The sequence below is a fragment of the Coptis chinensis genome, chromosome 6 (genome assembly GCF_015680905.1).
Source record: "Coptis chinensis isolate HL-2020 chromosome 6, ASM1568090v1, whole genome shotgun sequence".
Lineage (NCBI taxonomy): Eukaryota > Viridiplantae > Streptophyta > Magnoliopsida > Ranunculales > Ranunculaceae > Coptis > Coptis chinensis.
The window spans coordinates 4,322,099-4,339,329 of NC_141461.1; the positions used below are offsets into that span (position 1 = coordinate 4,322,099).

Below are 17,231 nucleotides of genomic sequence, written 5' to 3' on the forward strand. Positions count from 1 at the left end.
ATGCAAAAGTAGAAGTGGGCAATTTGATGGCAACCGAAAATTTAACAATTCAGATTTATATGTAAAACATAGTTGTATATCTACAAGAGGCTAGGTCTAATATTCCATTTCTTCTCCAGCGCTTCAGAGATCAGTCCTATACAACGGGGACTACTCACTGGATTATCATCAACTGCCAATAGCCAAAATAGAAAAATGGTTCAGTACTGGATGTCAGCATTCTACTATAACTTAGCTATCTAACAAGCTAAACAGAATGTAAAACATAGATACATAATAAGCAGCATAATTCAAAAGAGCTAAAAGAATGGAGCGACAACTAATAATGTCAAACTGCACGATAGACAAATCAGAACAGCTACCAGAAAAGAGCTAATGTAGATAAGTTTCATGATGTATGACATGAAACCACTTACTTATCAAGGTAAAGGTAACTAACTAGTTGAGAAAAGGTAGTTACCGCATATAAGATCATCTATATACTGCCTGTCGTCAATTTTCCCCTGTGCACCAACCTGATAACACAAAGATTAATAACTTCAATGGTCGCTTCTGTCTTAGAACATTTTAGAACATTTAGTAATATACGGACCATAGAAAACAAAGGATGAAGTTCTTGATATACTAGATTTTTTTGAAACTTCCACTTACCACAAAGACAAGATTGACATCATCCCTAACTGCAGCAATATAATCCTTCAAGTTAACCTGTTTTTTCAAACCATAGGATAGACCTGAAATTCAACCAAGAACATACTAGGAATCATGCCCAAATTTCTCTAAGCTAGCCTCAATACAATAGGGGAATAATGAATGTATAAAACACCCACCTATTATCTGAGACTTAGCAGGTAAATGTCGAGTTACAGGTTGCTCAATAACACGAAGAAGCGTTTCATGTGTATCATTAGTAGTTATACGTGACTTCTGTAACAGTTCAACTGCGGAAAGTATTAACATGAAAGAACTAAAAGTAAGCACTAATAATGTCAAGTGAAAATGAAAATAGATGTGCAAAGGTAAAATATGAATTAACTCACGCATGAGGCCATAAAAGCGCTTGATTGTTCTAGGTATTCGAACGTGTGGTTTAACTTCAAAAAGGACTCCATTATCAATTTTCACATAGACGGCTTCTACCATACCCAGTTTGCTGAGTGGTGAATCAAATATTCCAAGGAGAGCCTGCTTTATACATCCAACAAGACAACAGAAATCACTACTTGAGTATACAGATTAGTGAGTAGTGAATAATCATTTCGAAAGAAAGTCATCAAAATGAAGGGAAATATGTTGAGTCCGGTTATCCAGAATTTACTAACCCGGTGAAGAATGTCAGGCCTGAAATCATCTAGATTCTTTTTCTGTTTGAGCAGAAAATTGGCATGTTCATCCGAATTCAAAATCTTGGTACTCTAAAACAAACGAACAATGAAACATTTTGGCGATAAAGGACTATGTATGTAGCAAATTTATGAACAGCAAAAACACTTCATCAAACAAACACACAATCACGCTAATTTTTTTTACCTTCCCAACAACACCTTTTTTAAGAGAAGCATTCTCAAGAATAAATGTTACGTGAGCCTTCTTCACATCTTGGGTATGCGTCGCTACAGAAATTGCTTCATGTTGTTCTCCCAAAGGTTCTTCTTCTGTTAGATTCTCTTCCTGTTCTTCAGTTATTGTTGGCGTTCGCGTATCTACATTTATCTTCCTCCTCCTTTTACCATCCCTCACACTTTCATTTTCCTTTATTCTCTTACGATGCTTTGGCATTTTCTCCAGCAAAGTTACAGTAACAGCTTCCTCTATCTTCTTACAGCTCCCTTTAACTCTAGAATAAAACAGAAAACATAAAATTTGAAGCCAGATAAAAAATAGTATATCCATGTAGAGTAAAATAGTATATATATGTTGTTACACTCAGAAGAAAATAGAAATTGGACATCTCTAGAAAACAAGTACATTGCCACCATGGTACTAATAACAAAATCGTTACTGCAGCAACAGAACTATATATATGTAACTAATAATCCAAGCTAGACAATAGTGTACTTCAATTCGAAGTTGCATGCACACTGCAAGAAGCCTAGAATAGATACAATGCTTGAAGCAGTTCCATATACTTGAACTATTTCTTAAAAAATAATTAGGGTGTGAAGAATACAAGTGCATGCAACTAAAAAATATATATTGGATACTGATTTTGATGATGAATAAGACAGACGCATCACGCAACAAACCTATCAATCTACTACTAGTTTTCGAACCCGTTCTATAAACGGTTCGTTATATTAAATTATTATGAAAATTATAATAAATATAGAAGACTACGCTTGTAAAACACGTTATGACTGTAGTTGGAATTAATGTTTTACCACAAACTTACAATAAAAAAATAAAAAACACGGTACTTACCTAGATTGACAAAAAAGTAATGAGGCAGTCACAAAATTGTTCTTAATAAGGTCTTGGCAGAAAATATCGGTGGTAGAATGTCGACAAAATATATATATCGTACGCTGATCAATGTGTTGGGCCTTGGGCCAGTATTCTAAATTTTTATACTAACCACTAGTTGTTTGATGAAATGTCTGAATGATAAATTTGCATATACATTTCAATGGAAGAGAAAATAGTTACTTCAGAAAAAACTTCAACATCATTCCCAGCATCATCAGCAACTAGACTTATTTGCCGTGTGTAAGTAGCGTACTTGTTTTTTTTTCCCAGTGTGTTTCTGCATAATGGTTTTGATGGATGTTATAGTTTACATTTCACAGGTGTCAAAAGCAATTCTCAAACTATACTTGCCCTCGATGTAATTCTCGGTATTGTTCCCTTGAATGCTATAAGGTTAGTAGTGAACTTAATTGTATGTGTGTGTGTTTTTTTACCTTGTATAATATTTTTTATTTTTGTTATGTTTATGTGTATAGTCGCATAGTCTTCGTTGTACTGAATCGTTCATGCGAGAAAATGTTGTGGAGCAGCTGGGGCAAATGCAACCGAATGATGAAGCAAAACAAAAGATGATAGACATACTCAAACGGGTTCATTCAGAGGAAGAGAATGAGCCCGTGGATGAAGATGATGTTGATGATGGTATTCTCTACATTGCTTCTCACTTGCTGTTTGTGAAACTTACATTTTCTATTTACATAAATTGCTTACCAATATCATTTGTGCCCTCACTATGATATTCTTGAAGAACTACAGTGTTACTATCCACTAGATTTTATTAGTCTAGTGATTTTGTATTGTACTGTGAGTGAAGTAATTGTAAAGAAGTGGAAATAGAAAGGTATGGTGTTTTTCCTTGACATGGAGAGGCGGACGGACTTTTGATTGATCAGTAATTTTCCATCTTTGCGTACTGTAAATCACTACTGATGTTACTGGTTGCATCTTACTTTCCTATATGGTTTTCCAATCTGTGTTTCATGCACTTTACCTGTCAGAATCCAATCCCATATAACAGTTTTGTTAGTTCCCTTGTAGACTCTCGCGCCATGTACCTGACACTTTGTATATGAAACAAAAAATGCATTGTTACTTCAATGGGTTGAATTCGTAATTTTTTCAAGACTCTGAGCGATGTATTAATTTTCTTACTAATCCTTCATGTTAATTTTTTTACTAAATCCAAGATCATTTGCAGGTACCACGCTCTCTGAAGAGACTATTCAAAAGATTTTATCAGGTATAGTTCGGTCTCATCTTTCTTTCTTTGATTACATGACATATATTTTGTTTTTTGTTTGGAGATACTTCTTGGTCCTTAGGTGTAATAAACTTTCTAGTTTTAAATCCAATTGTGCAAAACCACTATTATTTTTACATGCATGGCTCATTTAGCTGTTATTTTTTACCTACACACGAGCTGCTAAAAAGAATTTGGAAGGTCGGTTGAATAACATTGATAACATTTGTTTCAGGTAATCAATTCAGTTTGGATGACCTATCTGCAGAGGAAATGAAGAAGTTTCAAAGCACAATTGCGTCAGGTGAGCTGAGCAAACTGATTGAGCCTTGGGAACCATGGTGGTTGAAGCCTTCTGCAAGGAAAATTTCCCTCAGCAGTGTAGGAACTCAGCTTGTCCAGCCTGTTCACCAGAAAGATATAACAATGCCAGCACAACACAGTATGGAGAGTGGTCACTCCAGTGATGTCCCTGCTGGGCCGGAAACTCCTATACCACCCATTTGCAAGTTAACTTCGACACATCCATCTCCACTTCTATCTGTTCACTTGGTTGATGTTGTGTACAGCTACTGCTTTACTCTTCGTCTCTATAATGGGGATTGGCATTCTGATGCCTTGGGAGCTGCTATGGTGTTGCTAAGCCTGTCAAATGTCTTGGGTGAAGGTGGGCAGCCTGAGAGTGTGTCTGATGCTCTATCATATTGCCTCGAGCAGACATGCTCACCAGCTTACAGACACGCTGGTGGTTTGCGGTTTGGGTTGGGTCTCTTAGAAGACATCACATGCCTGCTTAACCTTGGTGGACCTGCTGTTGTTTGCTTGCTTTGTGATTTACAGAGACTTATTCAGGCAGCTGAGGAGCAGCTCAATCTAGAAAAACCAAGAAAAGTGAAGAGTGATATCAAAAGTAAGCTTAAGCCTGCCACTAGGAAAGTTTATTTTCTGATGTGTTGGGTTCATGAGAAATCTGGTGAAGCTTGGTCATCATTGGCGGCTATTATCGATTTGGAGAAGAAATCTATTGATGCTACGAATCAAGGAGAAAGCAGAAAGGCTATGCAGGTCAGCTCAAAGGAAAGCAAAGGGAAGATATTAATTGAGGAGGTTCAGTAAATTTTCTAGAAGAGAAGAGTGATATTTTAAGGGCATGCCTTGTTTCATTTGTTTTACTACTATACCCTAAGTCCCAAGCTACCAAACACCTTACGATCAGCCTTGTTTTGCATCAGCGACCAAACAGAAGGAAAGAAATTGTGCATCAAAACTTTAGTTGAATTATTTCGTATTTTCAATAGTTTTGTTTTAGTAAATTTTAGTCCCTTTTCTAAAGTTGTGTGCTTTAGAATTTTCAGTTGTATTTGAACTGCCGTGTCTAATGAACTTATTAATATGGCTTTCCATGAGATGCAAAATTAAATTAAATTCGGCTTTAGATTTGACTATTTGAACATAAATCTCCAAACGAAACTCCACAAAGATAATCAAACGGTCCAAATAGCTCGTTCCTATGAGGATATATCCCTTGGGATAGCCTGGCTCTATGCAGAAATGCAATTTTGCCATACTAATTCAACGCGATCAAACATATTCACCTTACTAAAAGTGTACCAAACTAGAAGTGCTTCGTTATAGGAAAATTAATAATAATAAAAGTGCACCAAATTAGACTGCCTTGACTTAAAGCTGTGGGCACTAGGATAATAATGGGGAGATGATATATCAAAGAACATCCTACCTATATTACTATCCGTTTCTCCCAAGATGCGCAAAGTTTTTAAAATAGTCCCTATTTGAAAAATAATTACTTGCCTTTTTACCAAATTAACTCTGAATTTGGCCTGCTCTCTAATTTAATATAAATTAAAATTGTCCTTTCATGTGTTATGCTAAAACAAAAAACAAAGCTACGCATTATTTCATTATTTCAAATGTCAAACGCATGGGAAAAAAAAAACAAATTCTAAAAAAATAATGGATTAGTTAATTGATATGTATTAGTTATTGGATATGGATATGGATATGTATTAGTTAATAGATATGGATATGGATTACTTATTGGATATGGATATGTTAAACTTCCAAGTGCTTCCCTTAAATATAGCCCAGACATGATGGGTTTAAGATAACAGAGCCCGCCACAGTCGGTCTGCATGGCTAGTTAATACTAAGTAGTTGAGAATGCTTTCATTGAATCATGTCATTTCCCTTTTTACTCTAATGTGACACGTCATTGTTCGGCATACCCAAGATGCTCATAGTGAGCCACATCAGCAAAGTTTTTAAAATAGTCCCTATTTGAAAAATAATTACTTGCCTTTTTACCAAACTAACCCTGAATTTGGCCTGCTCTCTAATTTAATATAAATTAAAATTGTCCTTTCATGTGTTATGCTAAAACAAAAAACAAAGCTACGCATTATTTCATTATTTCAAATGTACGCATGGGATAAAAAAAAAAACAAATTCTAAAAAATAATGGATTAGTTAATTGATATGTATTAGTTATTGGATATGGATATGGATATGTATTAGTTAATAGATATGGATATGGATTACTTATTGGATATGGATATGTTAAACTTCCAAGTGCTTCCCTTAAATATAGGCCCAGACATGATGGGTTTAAGAATAACAGGCCCGGCCACAGGTCGGGCTGCATGCCTAGTTAATACTAAGTAGTTGAGAATGCTTTCATTGAATCATGTCATTTCCCTTTTTACTCTAATGTGACACGTCATTGTTCGGCATAGAAAATTGGAATCTACGCCATTTTCTTTTTAATTGTTCGCCCCATAGATAAAAGAAAAAAAACAAAAATAAATAAAGTCTAAGAGAAAAACCCTCTCTTGTCATCTAAAAAACAAAATTAAAGAGCTCTCATTGACGGACGAAGAAGGAAGCAATATAATCAACAAAATTTATTTTCACAATTTGCCAGTCCAATGATTTGTAAGTTTTTTTTTTTTTTTTTTTTTTTTGTTTTGGGGTTTTGAAATCGATTCAATCAAAACTTTCTTTCTTCTAAACAGAAAAATGAGACCCCCAATCACAATGACAGAATCATCATTCTAGGAAGTTCAATCAAGTTAGCATTTTTTTTTCCCATAACCTTCAATTTCGACATTGTAAATCATTGAAAATTTTCATGAATGCATGATTTCATATTGCCATGGCATTGAAGTGGCTAAATGGATTATACGTTGTCTAGGAAATTTTTGCATCCTTAATCACAAATCCAATCACCTTGAATCTTGATTGGGCAAAACACAGGTTAGTCAGATTGTTTTATTTTTATTTTTGTTTATTTATTTATTTGAATGTTGAGTGTGTTTGATTGTTGATTTAATGGTATGACTTAATTGAATGTGTTTGTTACAAGATGATTGTTGCGTAATTGAATGGAATTGAACAAGTTAAACTTCTAAGTCAGTTGCAGGTAGAAAGATTTTAGAAGACTAGAATTAGAACACCTATATAAAAGTGATTTATAACAGTTTGGACTAAGTTCACATTTACCAATCATTGGAAAGTAATGTGGATAAGCACTTCAATGATGCATATGTCGAGATTGATTTTTTTTTAATAGTACAAAAGGAGGAAAAGCCAAGATGGGAATATCTCCGTCTCCCCTCTTTCTCTCTCTGTTGAAGGCTTCGGTCTCTATCTCTATCAAATTAATATGTTCTAATTGCCAATATTTTCAAATAAACTATCAAAGTTATTGTCTCATTCTCTTATGACCAATTTATCAAACAAGGTGTGCTGGAATTTGGGTGGGAAACTAAGTTTGATGGTTTACTAAACAAATTGTCGGTGTCAGCAGTTTGTTAACTTGGTTATATGGAAAGGCTAATTGGCAAATTTGATTGTAGAAGCTTGGTGGATTTGATTGCGGAAAGAAACTCCCAATGTCAATTTTTTTTTCCTTCAGCTTAACAGGCAAGGTTATCACCTAATTCACTAACAAACGGTGTAAATTGAGTCCGACCGTGTGTCTGTGTTTAATTAGAAGATGGTACCTTTCAACTGCTCCTTTGTTCATTTCCAAAACCCGATAGATGTTACGGGTTACCTGTTCCCAACTCTATGAGTTACGTATACAAGAATATTATATCAAATGGCTTAGGCGTTATCCATATTACTAATCATTTGGAATAGAGTGATAGATGACTATGATTAAAATTTGATCAATTGATATTAGGAATGTTGTAAACTGGAATCCCGCAGTTTAATTTCCAAAATAGGCATGCATTTGATCTTCCTCTAGGTTTGTATGTTTATAAAAGTTTAACGTTATGCCCACAGTTGCTACTCAATCAATGCCTTAGCTATATTGTAGTGCACGATAGACGTTTACGCCACATTACCACATGGGGCAACAGATAGTGATGGAGCCTTTCATTTCAAATCTGTGTTAGTGCATCTGTGCAACCTATCCCAAGTGAAATATATCTCTTTGGATTGGCCTGTTTTTACTGAATTCATCATACATAATACTTCTTACTGATGCAACAAAATCTACAATACTGTGACAAACTATTATGTATGGAAACATTGTTTGTTGCTATACTTACATTGATGAATTTTGTTCAGTATGTCCAGCTTTAAAATTTATTTATGCGCTCTTCTCAGTGTTTCTATGTTTATGATTCTTGCACCCGTAGTTGGCATGAGCAGCAAGAACACTATTCAACTCCATTATTTTACTTATTTCTTTGATAATTTGTTTGATTGTAATTTTAGCATTGTTTATATTTACTGTTTTGGGTTAGACGCATTCTTTTGCCACAATATAATTCCAGGGCGTCCAACATGGACAACTCTTCCCAGCAAGACTCCATCGTGGTGGAGAATGTGAGCGACAATGCATTCTGTGTTCGTCGAGATCGACAACAAAATTGGCGCCAAAACATTACTGAGGAAGAACTTTCCATAGTCAGAGAGCAAGACCGTCTTCATCAATGAGAGAGAAGACGGTGAATGACTGACAAAAAACTATCCCTAGCTTGAATGCGAATCCTTGGCTCCTAAGGAAATATGATTGTCACAGAAATGTCGAAGTATGCTCAACCATCAAGTGTGTTAAGTATTTGTACAAAGGCTCCAATTGAGTATCTATGGAGGTAAGTTCCACCTCACATAATGATCAGGATGAGATCAAGCAGTTTGTCGATGCCCACTGGATTACACCTCATGCAATGCATGCTATGATTGAACCTTTGTCAATGAGGTATGCATCTTTTAGTTTGATGCCCCCTACCTCAGTGATTTGTATAAAGTTGTTCATACTCCGTCAACTGTTCTCAACTTCTCGATGTTCAATTTCATCTTTTTTCGTTTTATCTGTACTTACGCATCTAATTAGATGCAATCTCTTGATTTTCATGGACAACACTTAGTATAATTTGTATTTTTGAATTGGAACTTTGTATATAATTTAACGTAATTATACTTGGGCCATGGTATTGCATTTATTTCACTGACACCACTAACTCTGGCGATATTAGTTATTCATCCATTTGTTTAAGTGTGTAGTTGATTACTTGAATGTTTAATTACTTAATTAGTTGTTTGATTTTTTATTTTATTTTTATTGGGATGCATTCTCTTTCCGACCAATTAATTCAAGGAAATGATGAACGACTCTTCCCTACAAGAATCTACTACAGTTAATGACAGCAACAACATAACGCACATTCAATTGGAGAATCAACGACGGAAGAAAAAACAACGCGAATACATGTCTGAAGAACAACTTTCCTTGCTCAGAGAGCATGATCGTCTCAGTCATCAAAATAAAAGACAACAAATGACAAATGAACAACAAGCTCTCGAACGTGAAAAGAGTCAATGATGTCTCTTAGAGGTTACTATCTATATTCACAACTCTTACATATGGACAGTGTTGTTATCGATTTATGTTCTGAATAGATAATATGGCCTTTTGGCTGTTTTTAGATATATGATCACATTTTCCTTTCATGTGTTACAAACTTCTGACAGGCAACAACAAGAAGATGAAGCTCATAATGTACATGTTCAGTCATCCAGACTTTTACATTTAACTCCAACTTGCATTGACGTTTCTCATCTATTATACTCTCTTATGTTGTAAGTAATAACTCTAAATCTTCTCTGTATATTGCATAGACTATATACATTCACACGTACAACTGTCTTACACATGTTCTATCAGAACAACTCACACTTTCTATTGTTATCTATTCAGTACCTCAGCAAGCATTCGCTTCTATTACTGAAATACTTAGCACAGATATCATTTTTTGTTTATAGAGGAGTTATGCTCCTAAGTAACCCCCAAAACCTATTCATATAGTGCAACCTTTTTTTTTTTTTTTTTTTTTGGGCATGAATTGTTAATATAAATACTCTCTTATTAACTGGGTGTTTAACTACAGGTGTGATTATTTGAGTAATTCCAGGTGAATACGGTGCATACTGCATGGGTGTCACTGTATTTGTCACAGGATGGAAGAGTCCTGATGTAGGTCGTACAGATGATGGGTATATTAGTTTCTACCCTGTTGATATAACCAGGTGGTAGACCTGGCTGTGTGACTCACAAGTTCAATGTTCAATGACGATGTACTTGGGCATCTATACACTATGTAGGTTGGCTACTGGTCCATAATTTGTAACTATTTTTTCTATCATTTCTAGGTTGCTGGGGATTTTGATGAGCAACTCCTGATCAATCAAGCTTCCTTGCTTATTACTTCTCATGAATGCAGTTGAGGCAGCAGAGGCAGCTGCTACAACATCTGATTGAACAAGCCCATCACTAGATTTGTCATATTGACACTAGGAGGCTTTGGAGTAGTGAGTACATTCCTCTGAGGTTTCTGAGTAAATCCCTGAACCCAGACTTTGTCTGCAGCTATGAATTTATGGGACTATTATGAATTTATGGAACCAGTTGGTAAACATAGAGATGTATGTTTGTCGAGTTTTGGGTTTGAAGACTCTAAGATGGAGTTTAAGAGGGTGATTGTTATGTTTGCGGAGCGCGGTTCTCAGTCTGGATTGTATGAGAATAGAGTTCAAGTACATACACTAGGTAGTACTGTTTGGTGAAGAAAGAATGGTATCATTCTAGATGTGCTTCGTCATGCCTATGAAAATGTTTCAATATTTGTTCACAATTGTCTTCATTGGATGGCTATTTATTAGAGTTTAGAAAATGGTGTGCCTATTATTGTGTCGTTCAGCTTAGGTATAGAAGAATTTGGATTTGTTTCAATTCCTAGCTCACATTTGCGTAAACCTACAAAAGACCGCTATAGCCTTTGGATGCTTGAAGGGGATCTATCTGTGGTGCAATGTACATCTCAATGCAATGTTGGTATATGGGTTATGAAGAAGTACAATATGAAGGAGTCTTGGGTAAAGCAATTTTCTGTAGAACTTGATTCATTGTGTCATCGAGGTTTTAGACGTGTGATTGTTGAGATTATAAAACTTTGTGAGAGTGGTGATATTGCACTTCTTTGTGATTCTAAATATATGGTTTCTTAAAACATTATAAGCTGAAAGTGTAGATTTATTGAAATGAGAAACAGGATGGGATTTACCTAATCGCATACCCACTAGCGGGAAACCTACTTTCACTAATTAAAATCAGCTTATGGATTGGATTGCAACAAAGAAAAACTATTTTAGTCAGGGAGAAGATGAAAAGGACACTCGATGACAATATGCATCTCCTTTTATCATTGGATATATAGGTATGCATTTCTCCCTCTTTTTATCATAAGTTCGATTGCATGATTAAGTTTAACAAGATTGTGATTTCTAAAGTGTGTTCATACATTCCGTTGGTGGTGATTATAGAAAAACTCAACTTTCTTATGATGTATGACTTGGGAATCTAAAGAAATTACATTTTTGTTGTGATAACTATTATTTGTCTTAATACTTCAATATTGTAAATGGTGCATTATGGTGTACAAACAAACATTCATTGTCACCTATATTATGATATTCATCTAGATTTGAAATTGACACCAATTTTCTTATGCTACTGCTGATGCATCAGCCAGAAAAAATGTATGCATTACACTTACTAGATCAAGGTTTGAGAGCTTGCAATCTCTTAAAAAAAATAGAAAAACATAAACATTTCAAACAAAGTATGCAATGAATTATTAGCTATCAATATACATATATTATTTATTCAAATGGACTTTAGGCTTTTGAGTCATTAGCTATCTATATAGCAAGTCGGGCCATAGGCCGGGCCAAATGGCTAGTTAATTTGTGGTTATACAGTTAATAATTTACGCAACTTCACTCATGCCACTCCAATTGCCGCAACCCTCTAGACGCTAGTTGCATGACTTGGCTAGAAGACTTCATACTGAATTCTAGGATATGAGTGCGTCACACTTCCTGTATGGGACACTCAGTATTGTCTTCTTGACTTTTGGCATTGCAACATCTACGTATCCAATAGAGAAATACAGCTACGGCAGCAATGGCACCACCAAAACAACCTGTTTCAACCAATTTTACATCTGAGAGATGTTCACTGGATTTAACTCCATTAGTACTACTATTCCATATTACAAGTGAACTCTCACTTTCATTGCCAATCCTCTCTTTGTACAAACGAAATATTCCATCTGATTCCAACGTCGACCTGTACATTATACTACCATTTGTGCTCTTAAATCGCTCTTCTCCATTGGTAAAATTTTTAATTATAACCGAATAACGAAGATTCAAATGACCATTGGAGTCTAGATTCAATGAAATGTTACTGCCTCTTCCACTTGTCGCACTATTCCAAACCTGATCACCTTTGTTCACATCATAGATGACGGCATTCCCATCTTGTTGCATACTTAATTTGTAACCATTGCTCGAATTTTTTAAGCATTTGGACATGAGACTATGCCCCGGTCTCAATGCTTGTCCCACTAAAATTGTATCAGTAGGATAATCAAAACTTTGCCATATCACATTAGAATCTAGACCATACATCACAAAGTTACCATTATCATGCAACATTGCGTATGAAGCGGATACATTCACGTTAAATAATGGTTTCGCCTTCTTACCTTGTACTGAGTGAACCATAAAGAAACCATCGTGATTGAATACAACTGATGAGTACGAATCAGAAAACAGAGAGTGGTCGTGGTTAGCGGCCCATACAAGTGTTCTAGTCTTGGTTCTGGCTAGCCATATACCGATGATGTATTCACTAGACATAGGGAAAAACCCAAAAGCAAAGTTTGTTGAAGGGGAGAGCCAGTAACTTGTCTGGTTTGGTTCAGTAGAAATAGATGAACCTAGTGTTATATTGAAGGGTGAAGAGGATTCAGCAACTAAAGCTAATGCAGCAAGAGAAAAGATGAGTTGTGAAACAGGATGCCTCCCCATGTTTGTGATTCAATTGTTTGGAAGTTGATGTTAATGAGCAGCCTAAAAATTTTCACTCTCCGTATGTGCTCTTCGATGTCTCTCTTTTGGAAACAGCATGCATTTAGGCATGTATGATATCAGAAATATGTATTCTCATGGATTTAGAGAAACTTTGACTCTTTGTAATCAAGAGTAACGAAAAGATTAACTAATTAATAATGTGAAAAAGGAAGCTTCCCTATAAACGTATAAGATTTTAAGGAAAATGAGAAGCTAAGCAAAAAACCGAAAGAACCTTTGCAATGGTGTTGGGTTTCTATTTTAATACATGGAAATTAATCAAAAACTGTGAAAAGAATCATTAAAATTTAGAAATTTTATCCAGTAGAAACATGTTTCCATACTAAATAAACAAGTTTCACAATTTAAGTTTCGCCCATGTTATTAGCTGCAAATTTTGTGCTATTGACATGGGCGAAATGTTCCGCAATGCCGAAGTCACACACGTAGTTACATCCTACTGTTGGCCTCTGACCTTAAACAACTACTTCCGGAGATTAATTTAATTTTTGGACAAATTGTGAGAACTTTCAAATCTTCATGAACAACCTTCCACTGGAGACCAGGCCCCTATCTTAAAGCCTAGCCAAGAGTTTTAATCCATTGAAAATTATGATACTCATCATTAAAATTATCCAGAAGAAAAGAGGGAGGGGAAGAAGTTTCACATTTAAGAGTTTCAAATATGGCCAATCTATGGTAAAACCATCAAAATAGGCCATCATCATTTCTACAATTGTGATGATCCCACTCATGCCTGAAGTGACATAGTTACATACTCTGGCCTCTTAAGTGCCATCCCAATGGAAGCTGGATGCACTAGGTGAGTAAGTGCCCAAGTGATAATCAACAATGTTGATTGAAATAAAAATTCCCAATTCAAAAGTTAATGGTTCAGTGAGTGGCCGGGAAGTCATAAAACGTTTAAATGGACGGCAAGAGAGCTGTCGTCCAATTATTTTACTCAATTTTGCACTAGGACGATGTCGGATTAGTGAATAATATAGGTTAGGAAATAACAATATGATTAAGTGAGTAACCCTTAGTTCACCCCACTTAACTGACACCAAAGTACCAAACAAAAAACTTATAAATATGCTTAACGAATAATAATGAAATAAGTAAAACATGATGGGTCGTCAAATGTATTGGATAACATATCCCTTCAGTCGCTTTACGTGTTGGGCCCAATACATATCACGTTTAAGGTCCATTAGCCCATGACTCCATGTGGAAGAACCATTAGTTTACACAGAAGGAACCCACAAAACCTCTCTATTTTCACAAAACAGTAAACTAAAACAGAAAATTAACTTAAATATCCCGTCATCTTCACCCACCTTTCTTTATTTCAGATATGAAAATTTTACCCCAAAAAAAATCTAAGAACTATACAGTTTTAAATATTCTGGAAACATGTCATTTTTCATATACTCAGATACGAGACAACCGATTTTATTTTCCAAAAATGGTTATGGAAAAAGATATAAACCATAACTCATTAAATAAACTATAATTCATCAAACATTTTTTTTTGGATAAGTTTGATTTTATTGATGGGGTCAAGTGCAAAGCACAATTACACACTTAAATAAATAAATAAATAATCTTGCAAATTAAGAGATATATCTAAGATCGAGTTGTTTTTCCAATAAGCAAAAACGACTTGCGTTTTGTACAAAAAAATAACTTTTCTAGTAGAATATGGATGAAAAATATATTTAATACATGTGAATTTTTTTATTTATATTTACATATGAAAAAATATATTTACATAGAAAAATGTTTATGCAAAAATAAATTTGCATAGTAGAATATCTATGAAAAATTACATTTACATATGAAAAAATATATTTACATAGTAGATTGTCTATGCAAAAGTAAATTTGCATAGTAGAATTTTGATGTAAAAGAAAATTTACACACAGAAAAATAAAAACACATAAAATAGAACACCAAACATTGGGAAACAAATAAACGAAATATAGAAGAAGATAATCAATATGCGTTCACACATTCAACTACAAATCAAAAATCCTCTCTTGTATGCATATCAAAGTTGATCCCTAACCAAAATTATCAAAACTAATTTTCAAGTGGAATCAAAGAGGGTTGGAAGAGTGAAATCAAATAGATTCTATATAGTTTCATCGAAAGGATATACTCGGAAACAAAAAGAAAATAAAAAGGCAATTACAGTAAGGATATAGTGCAAGGAAGGGTTAGTAAGAACATCTTATCTAGTGTGGTGGATAAAATAAAAAGGAGAATCACGAGCTGGGCTGGAAGGCATCTATCGTTTCAAGGTAGATCGATCCTCATAAAATCAGTTCTATCGAGCATACCCATCTACAACATGTCCATTTACAGATGGCCAGCCTCTCTCATTAAAGAAACATAAACTTTATTCAGAAATTTCTTATGGACTGGGGATCTGTGCAAAACAAAAGCAATTACAGTAAGCTGGGATAAAGTCTGTAAACCAACTGATAAGGGAGGGTTGGGAGTGAAGAGACTAAAGGAGATCAACAAGAGCATGAATATGAAGCTTGCGTGACAAGTTTTGAATGGTACAAATGCTTTTGCAGAATTCATGAGAGCTAAGCACTTCACCAAAGCGGGCAGAGGCATAGAATACTATAACTTCTCTTCGATATGGACAGGGGTGAAACAAGCTATGGAGGAGATTTACCAAAAAACATAATGGATTGTGGGAGATGGTAAAAGTATCGATCTATGAAGAGATTGCTGGATGGGGAGTTGGTATATTCAACAAGTTCTAAATCTACCCGACTCTTCTATCAAGGGAGTTTATGCTACTGTGAACCATCTCATTCATGAGGGACAATGGAGTTTTCCTACATACTTTATTTAGCTTCTACAAACTCACAATATACCAATGGATGTTTTCCGCAATCCTGTGATTGACTATGATGCCAGATCAGAGAGTGTGGTGTACGTCCTGGAAAACATGGCAACTTCACTGTTGCTTTAGCACACGAGGAGATTCGAGCCAAGAGAAATAAGATAGCATGGCACAAAACACTCTGGAGTAAACATATCCACCCAAAAACAGCAGCAAATTTATGGAAACTAATGCACAACTGTGCAGCTACTGGAGAGAAAATGCAGAGAATTGGTATTTCGTATGTGATGAGGTGTTGTGTATGTTTAGACGCATGTGAAAGCCTGCAGCATCTAATATGGGAGTGCCCAAATGCTCAAAAATTGTGGAGCTGGATGGCAGAAAGATTTCAGGTCAGACACAATTTCACTTCTCTCAATCAAGCTATCAAAATGGTTAGAAGCAGAAGCTCATTTATGCAACACATTTGGGAATCAGCGGTTTGTGGTGGAGTAGTCAGTCTATGGCTACACAGGAACATGATTTACTTTGAAGAAGCCAAAGTGAACTTGAGGTTTTGTAAAGGGTATGTCTTTTCGCAGATTAAATGTGCAGCTCATATGTCGAAAGGCTTCTTGAGGGATTCAGACCCAGACAAAAGGCTTCTCATTTCATGGGGAATCAATTGTAAACTTGGGAATGCGCCACAGATAAAGCCTAGTCAATGGTTAGCCCCTTTCCCCCATATGATGAAAGGAAATACCGATGGCTCTAGTTTGGGAAACCCGGTCGAGCAGGGTGGGGAACTACATTCAGAGATGCAAAAGGAGCTTTCAAACTGGTATATAGTAAAACCTTGGGATAAGTGATAGTTACTTTGCAAAATGCTCGGCTATACTGGGCAATATGGAGTTGGCGATCGAGAGGAACTGGAGACACTTATGGATTGAATCTAACTCGCAAGTTACCATCAATGCATTCACTTCAAATAACATCCCATGACAAATGCAAAATAGATGGAGGGGATGTAAGAGTATGTTTACACAATTTCTTTTCTCTCACACTTGGCGAGAGGCTAATTTTGTCGCAGATGCTGTGGCCAAAATAGGGACATCTTTAGAAATGAATGAGGTCTTAATGTACGAGGGCATCCCCCCATATTTGCATAAATGGGAGAACCCAAATGCGGTATACTTTCGTTTCGACTAAGCTGTTATCTATTGTACTAGA

General features: G+C 35.5%; 4 protein-coding genes across 4 annotated transcripts; 2 read left to right on the forward strand and 2 right to left on the reverse strand.

Moving 5' to 3' along the window:
• Nucleotides 1-13: 13 nt before the first annotated feature.
• Nucleotides 14-2,037, reverse strand: LOC147490901 (uncharacterized). The gene is made up of 7 exons (XM_086565735.1): nucleotides 1,531-2,037; nucleotides 1,323-1,415; nucleotides 1,041-1,185; nucleotides 831-941; nucleotides 652-734; nucleotides 461-515; nucleotides 14-172 (listed from the first exon to the last, which is right to left on the reverse strand). The coding sequence occupies exons 1-7, from the start codon at nucleotides 1,891-1,893 to the stop codon at nucleotides 81-83; spliced, it is 942 nt and encodes a 313-aa protein (XP_086421861.1). The 5' UTR covers nucleotides 1,894-2,037; the 3' UTR covers nucleotides 14-80.
• Nucleotides 2,038-2,180: 143 nt separating this feature from the next.
• LOC147490902 (uncharacterized) lies at nucleotides 2,181-5,038 on the forward strand. Its single transcript, XM_086565734.1, has 5 exons — nucleotides 2,181-2,706; nucleotides 2,787-2,859; nucleotides 2,943-3,108; nucleotides 3,665-3,706; nucleotides 3,942-5,038. The coding sequence occupies exons 1-5, from the start codon at nucleotides 2,627-2,629 to the stop codon at nucleotides 4,820-4,822; spliced, it is 1,242 nt and encodes a 413-aa protein (XP_086421860.1). The 5' UTR covers nucleotides 2,181-2,626; the 3' UTR covers nucleotides 4,823-5,038.
• A 7,071-nt stretch (nucleotides 5,039-12,109) lies between these two features.
• LOC147490903 (G-type lectin S-receptor-like serine/threonine-protein kinase LECRK1) lies at nucleotides 12,110-13,114 on the reverse strand. The gene has a single exon (XM_086567137.1). It carries the CDS (start codon nucleotides 13,112-13,114, stop codon nucleotides 12,110-12,112), a length of 1,005 nt encoding a protein of 334 aa, XP_086423263.1.
• Nucleotides 13,115-16,252: 3,138 nt separating this feature from the next.
• On the forward strand, nucleotides 16,253-16,870 carry LOC147490904 (uncharacterized). Its single transcript, XM_086567138.1, has one exon. The coding sequence runs from the start codon at nucleotides 16,253-16,255 to the stop codon at nucleotides 16,868-16,870; it is 618 nt and encodes a 205-aa protein (XP_086423264.1).
• Nucleotides 16,871-17,231: the final 361 nt, after the last annotated feature.

Bases quoted from the DNA above. Each gene is read 5' to 3' on its own strand.
- LOC147490903 (XM_086567137.1), bottom strand. From the start codon at position 13,114: ATGGGGAGGCATCCTGTTTCACAACTCATCTTTTCTCTTGCTGCATTA.
- LOC147490904 (XM_086567138.1), top strand. From the start codon at position 16,253: ATGCACAACTGTGCAGCTACTGGAGAGAAAATGCAGAGAATTGGTATT.
- LOC147490902 (XM_086565734.1), top strand. From the start codon at position 2,627: ATGGAAGAGAAAATAGTTACTTCAGAAAAAACTTCAACATCATTCCCA. The intron at 3,109-3,664 runs GTATTCTCTACA...GATCATTTGCAG, and splicing joins TGAAGATGATGTTGATGATG to GTACCACGCTCTCTGAAGAG. The intron at 3,707-3,941 runs GTATAGTTCGGT...CATTTGTTTCAG, and splicing joins TATTCAAAAGATTTTATCAG to GTAATCAATTCAGTTTGGAT.
- LOC147490901 (XM_086565735.1), bottom strand. From the start codon at position 1,893: ATGGATATACTATTTTTTATCTGGCTTCAAATTTTATGTTTTCTGTTT. The intron at 942-1,040 runs GTGAGTTAATTC...TACTTTCCGCAG, and splicing joins GCGCTTTTATGGCCTCATGC to TTGAACTGTTACAGAAGTCA. The intron at 173-460 runs GTAACTACCTTT...GGCTATTGGCAG, and splicing joins TATAGATGATCTTATATGCG to TTGATGATAATCCAGTGAGT.